The sequence below is a fragment of the Palaemon carinicauda genome, chromosome 20, assembly GCF_036898095.1.
Source record: "Palaemon carinicauda isolate YSFRI2023 chromosome 20, ASM3689809v2, whole genome shotgun sequence".
NCBI classification, from domain to species: Eukaryota; Metazoa; Arthropoda; class Malacostraca; order Decapoda; family Palaemonidae; genus Palaemon; species Palaemon carinicauda.
The window spans coordinates 110,262,038-110,269,225 of record NC_090744.1 but is presented as its reverse complement, the minus strand read 5'-3'; the positions used below and the strand labels follow the sequence as shown (position 1 = coordinate 110,269,225).

General features: G+C 32.0%; 1 protein-coding gene across 1 annotated transcript in view; it reads right to left on the bottom strand.

Annotated features, from left to right (window-relative positions):
- LOC137659599 (RNA polymerase II subunit 5-mediating protein homolog) overlaps window positions 1-916 on the bottom strand; it is a 4,214-nt gene extending 3,298 nt beyond the window's left edge. Inside the window, exon 1 of the mRNA XM_068394446.1 lies at window positions 770-916. Within this exon, the coding sequence (XP_068250547.1) occupies window positions 770-774 (5 nt within the window). The 5' untranslated portion in view covers window positions 775-916. The remainder of the gene's footprint in view (window positions 1-769) is intronic.
- Window positions 917-7,188: the final 6,272 nt, after the last annotated feature.

The following is a 7,188-nucleotide window of genomic DNA, read 5'->3' as shown; positions in this document are numbered from 1 at the left end:
TACATAATTATGAGGTACACAAGGTCATAACGGTAGTGGATATTTTTCATGTAATTATCTTATTTGCTTTTTATAAGACTTGTAAAAATGGCGTAGTATCAGAGACTGGTTATTAGCAATGCAGAAAATACAGTCGATTAAAAAATTGCTCATTAGATTTGATTTGTTATTCCTTAAGGGGGTAACTCGCATTTAATAAAAGCAATGGTACGATTTTGATTTATGGTCAAATTGTTTACATTCTGAAGAAAATTCCAAAAAAAAGTATGTGGATATCATGCTTAAAACAGGTAGAACAGTATTACGCTTATATATATATATATATATATATATATATATATATATATATATATATATATATATATATATATATATATATATATATATATAGTGTGTATACATTATATATACAGAATATATATATATATATATATATATATATATATATATATATATATATATATATATATATATATATATATATATATATATATATATATATATATTATATATATATATATATATATATATATATATATATATATATATATATATATATATATATATATATATATATATATATATATATATATATATATATATATATATATATATATATATATATATATATATATATATATATACACACACACACACATATATATATATATATATATATATATATATATATATATATATATATATATATATATATATATATATATATATATATAAAGTTATACAACATAATTCCAAGTAATTTTCTTACTTCATCTTGAAGAGCAGACTAGCACAGGAACTTCACAGGAAGAAATCCGTCGTACAACTGATCCCCAGCTCCCAGTCACAGCCTAACGAAAACAAGAATAATTCCAACACTTGGGGGAATAATCGAAAACGCCCACGTTATCATTTACGAAATAAAGTGTTCTAAACCTTTCAATTTTGACTAGAAGAGAAACAGTACAATTTCTCGAATTTCTTAACTGAGAAACACCATAAAAAGATATTATCGTAAACATTAAATGGTATATTGGTGTATCAACAAAATATCAAACGAAATATAGGCCTATGTATGTAAATATGGCCTTTTTTTCGTATTCATAATGGAAATATATCATTTTGTTCGTCTTCAGAACACCTAACACCATGATGCACTTGCTGCACATGTATTCGTATGAAATTAAACAGGTGGTCGTTGTATGACTCGTCTCGGTTAAAAAGTAGAAAAAGAAAAAAAATGAACATTTCTTTAGACCATTGATTTTATTTTATGATTATATTGAATATGAAGACATTGCTTTTTTTTAAAATGTCCAATGCATTGGTTTCCAGTTATCATAAATGTTTTTATCATTACTTTTCAGTGATTGAATTTTACAAACACACACACACACACACACACACACACACACATCCACTGAGGTTTGAAGATGACCAGTTTCAAATTTCCCATCGCTTATGATGAAGAATTTCTAAGAACTTTTTTCGTTTAAATGTGTATATTTTTGTTCAAGATTCCTCGAATTCCTGTAAATAGAAACTCCACGCAATGGATCTTTCCAAAGATATAAGATATAACTAGATTTTCTCGCGAACATTATGTTAATAAGAGGTCTCGAACTTGCTGCGCTAAGTTCCATCATTATTTATTTAAATTTAAGGTAAAGCAAATTCTTCATAAATATACTATCATTAAGACTGGTGGTTAAGCCTATGTTGAGACTAGTCAAATAAAAATGCTATTGTAATAAATTCGAATATATTAATGACATTTTTTTTTTAAGCAGCATGCGAACAAATGCAAGTGATCTAATCCTTTATTATTATTATTATTATTATTATTATTATTATTATTATTATTATTATTATTATTATTATTATTAAAAGCTACGCTACAACCCTAGTTAGAAATGCATGGTGCTATAAGCCCAAAGGCTCCAACAAGGGGAAAAAACAGTACAGATAAGAAACCAATTATTTCAGTTGTCCACAAAGAGCATAAGCTAATAGATTAAAGAAACTGAGTATTGACAGATAGACACACATACCTAGTGCCGTATTATTATTATTACTAGCCAAGCTACAACCCTAGCTGGAAAACCAAGATGCTATATGCCCAAGGGCTCCAATAGTGAAAAATAGTCCAGTGAGAAAAGGAAATAAGTAAATGATGAGAACAAGTTAACAATAAGTTATTCTAAAACAGTAAAAACGTCAAAACAGATATGTCCTATATAAACTATAAAAAGACTCATGTCAGCCTGGTCAACATAAAAATATTTGCTGCAACTTTAGACTTTTGAAGTTCTACTGATTCAACTACCCGATTAGGAAGATCATTCCACAACTTGGTAGCAGCTGGAATAAAACTTCTAGAATACTGTGTAATATTGACCCTCATGATGGAGAAGGCCTGGCTATTAGAATTAACTGCCTGCCTAGTATTACGAACAGGATAGAATTGTCCGGGGAGATCTGAATGTAAAGGATGGTCAGAGTTATGAAAAGTCTTATGCAACATGCATAATGAACTAATTGAACGACGGTGCCAAAGATTAATATCAAGATCAGGAATAAGAAATTTAATAGACCGTAAGTTTCTGTCCAACAAATTAAGATGAGAATCAGCAGCTGAACACCAGACAGGAGAAAAATACTCAAAAAAAGGTAGAATGAAAGAATTAAAACACTTCTTCAGAATAGATGGATCACCGAAATCTTGAAAGACTTTCTCAATAAGCCAATTTTTGTGCAATTGAAGAAGACACAGACCTAATGTGTTTTTCAAAAGTAAATTTGCTGTCGAGAATCACACCTAAAATTTTAAAAGAGTCATACAAATTTAAAAAAACATTATCAATACTGAGATCCGGATGTTGAGGAGCCACCGTCCTTGACCTACTTACAATCATACTTTGAGTTTTGTTAGGATTCAACTTCATACCCCATAATTTGCACCACGCACTAATTTTAGCTAAATCTCTGTTAAGGGATTCACCAACCCCAGATCTACATTCAGGGGATGGAATTGATGCAAAGAGAGTAGCATCATCTGCATATGCAACAAGCTTGTTTTCTAGGCCAAACCACATGTCATGTGTATATAGTATGAAAAGTAATGGGCCAAGAACACTACCCTGTGGAACACCGGATATCACATTCTTATACCCACTATGGTGCCTATCAACAACAACTCTTTGAGATATATTGCTTAAAAAATCAATAATAATGCTAAGAAACAACCCACCCACTCCCAACTGTTTGAGTTTGTAAATAAGGGCCTCATGATTAACACGGTCAAAGGCAGCACAAAAATCAAGGCCAATCATACGAACTTCCTGACCACAATCAAGGGATTTCTGTACAGCATTGGAGATTGTAAGAAGGGCATCACATGAACCAAGGCCTTTACGAAAACCAAATTGCAAACTAGGGAATAGATGATTACCTTCAGCAAACCTATTCAGACGTTTTGCCAGAAGATGTTGAAAAACTTTAAATAATATGGGAGTTATAGAAATTGGGCGGTAATCAGTGGGACTTGAGCTACCACAAGCACATTTACATAGAGGAGTAACATTACCAATCCTCCAACAAGTGCTAAAAGCTCCTCTTCTTGCTAACTTGCGCAAAATAACAACTTTGGAGCTAAGAAATCCGCTGTCAATCCTCCAACAAGTGCTAAAAGCTCCTCTTCTTGCTAACTTGCGCAAAATAACATAACTTTGGAGCTAAGAAATCCGCTGTCTTCATAAAAAAACAATGGAAAAATACCATTTGGGTCTACGCCTCCATAAGCATCAAGGTCCATCAACAGAGCTTTAATTTAACGAGACCAAAAAGCTAAACTAGTTAGTTTAGCCTCAGGAAAACCGGAATGAGGAAGTTCAAGTTTTTCATTACGCTGTTTGCTGTCAAAAACATCAGCCAAAAGGGTTGCCTTTTCCTTTGGACAGTGAGTGACTGAGCCATCTAGTTTAGGTAAAGGAGGAATTGTTGCATCTACACCAAAGAGTGCAGGTTTTAGTATGTTAGACTGTGGTCTGGTGCAATTTATATGGAATATATTGTAAATACATTATATATATATATATATATATATATATATATATATATATATATATATATATATGTATATATATAGTGAGTATAGGAATTTGATATCTGGTGTTCCTCGGGGAGTATTCTTGGCCCGTTACTTTTCATACTATATACACACATGTGGTTTGGTCTGAAAAATAAGCTTGTTGCATATGTACTACTCCATTTGCATCAATAATATCTACTGAATGTAAACTAATGATTGCTGAATCCATTAATAGAGATCTAGCTAAAATTAGTGCATGGTGCAAATTAGGGGGGGTGTCGAAAACTAACAAAAGTCAAAGTACGATTGCAAGTAGGTCGAGAACAGTGGCTCCTCAACATCCAGATCTTTGCATTGACAATGTCTTTAATAATATAGGCTTCAGTTCATTTAAAATTCTTGGTGTGATTCTTGATTCAAAATTTGCTTTTGAGGAGCACATTCGGTCTCTTTCTTCTTCAATTACACTAAAAATTACTTATTTTAGTAAGTTTTTCAAAAAATAAAAAATTAACCAGTCTGTCCTGAGGAAATGTTTTAATTCTTTAGGTAGTAGGTTGAACAGGGCACCAGCCGCCTGTTAAGATACTACCGCTAGAGAGTTATGGGGTCCTTTGACTGGCCAGACAGTACTACATAGGATCCTTTTCTCTGGTTACGGTTCCTTCCCTTTGCCTACACAGACACCGAATAGTCTGGCCTATTCTTTACAGATTCTCCTCTGTCCTCATACACCTGACAACACTGAGATTGCCAAACAATTCTTCTTCACCCAATGTGTTAACTACTGCACTGTAATTGTTCAGTGGCTAATTTCCTCTTGGTAAGGGTAGAAGAGACTCTTCAGTCATGGTAAGCGGCGCTTGTAGGAGGACACTCCAAAATCAAACCATTGTTCTCTAGTCTTGGGTAATCCCATAGCCTCTGTACCATGTCTTCCATTGTCTTGGGTTAGAGTTCTCTTGCTTGAGGGTACACTCGGGCACACTATTCTATCTAGTTTCTCATCCTCTTATTTTAAAGTTTTTACAGTTTATATAGGAAATATTTATTTTAATATTGTTACTATTCTTAAAATATTTTAATTTTCCTTATTTCCTTTCCTAACTGGGCTATTTTCCCTGTTGGGGCCCCTGGCCTTATAGCATCCTGCGTTTCCAACTAGGGTTGTAGCTTAGCATTTAATAATAATAATAATAATAATGATAATAATAATACTGATAATAATAATAATAATAACAATAATAATAATAATCTACCCAGTTTCGAGTATTGTTCTCTCTGGCCTAGTTTATATATGACATCTATTTTACCGTTGTTACTGATATTAAGATATCTTATATATTTTATTCATTACTTCTCATATATATACTTCATTTGTTATATCTTATTTCCTTTACTCACTTGACTTTTTTTCCCGAGGTAAAGCCCTTGGGCTTGTAGCATCCTGCTTTTCCAATTAGGGTTGTAGCTAGGCTTGTTATACATACATACATACACACATATATATATTTATATATGTATATATATATATATATATATATATATATATATATATACGGTATATATTACATATATATATATATATATATATATATATATATGTATGTATATATATATATATATATATATATATATATATATTATGTGTGTGTATTTATCTCGTGTTATCTAAGTTTTTTGAACGTCTTTTGACAAAACGTCCAAATAGCTATGCTGAAGTTGATCATCTGTGTCTTAGTCATCAGTCTGGCTTTCGCAAGGAACTTACAGCATGTGATGCTCTTCTTACAACATCCAGTGCTGTACAAAAATCCCTTGATTGTCGTCAGAAAGTTTGTATCATTAATAATGGGGTTCTTGTTTTCAAACTGAAAAGATTACGTGGTCCTGCCTGTGTTGTAAACAATGTTATTATTATTATTATTATTATTATTATTATTATTATTATTATTATTATTATTGTTGTTGTTGTTGTTGTTGTTATTATTATTATTATTATTATTATTAAGTAAGCTATAACCCCAGTTGGAAAAGCAAGAGGCTATAAGCCCAAGGGCTCCAACAGGGAAAAATACCATTAATAAAAGAAGAATCTGATCTATTACTGAATAAAAAGGGAAAAATGTTCTATACCTGTATCTAGAAACCAGTAGGCCTAACTATACGAGACTTTTGTCATTAATTTCCTGAGACCAAACTCTGAAAATGTCATATTCTTAACACTCATGAAGGGCCAGGTGACAGAAATTATCATGACATATTTTAGTGAGTAGTCAGTTTTTATTAAACTTTATTTTAGTAATGTGTGTGTTTTTTTTTTTTTTTTTTTTTGCCATACACTTTGTGATCATGAGGTCTAAGTACATCCGTGGCATTATTTCGTCATCCGGAAGTGCAACTGTTGCCTCATTTTCTCGCCATTGAGCGAGGAATGCTGCGAACTGGACAAGTTGAACACCAAGTGTTGGATCAATATAATTTCTGTATTCAGAAACAGTTTTCTTCAGCTGTTTCGATTTCATCATAGGTCAGTGGCTTCACTTTACACACGAAACTGGAAAGGGAACAGGTTATATCCTAGATTAGAACAGGAGGCGTTGGACCAGTAAGCTCAGGAACTGTTTGATTTCGGGAGGAAACCTCCGGACGCAGAACTATTGAGACTGAAAGTGGGTCACCTCTGAATGTCCATTATCTAGTGTTTTAGGCGCATAATAAATTAACAGTTATGGGTAGGCCTATGTGAATAATCATCATTTCTAGAGATCTTCCTTTTGCCTCTTTTTATAAACATGCAGATCCTTTTTTGAGTTAAAAATGCTAAAAGGCTCAGCATTGTCACTCCCGTTTTCAGATTAAATTTGAGTTTCGATCTTATAAGTCGTAACTTGTGATATCAACTCAAAATTACAATCCAGATTTTAACATCAACAACAATAATAACTAAAGGACCACTCATTTTGCTCTTAACTCCACTGCTGTTAACATGTAGATATTTTTTTGAGTTAAAATGCTAAAAGGCTCAGCATTGTCACTGCCGTTTTCATATTAAATCTGAGTTTGAATCTTATAAGTCGTAACTTGTGATATCAAAG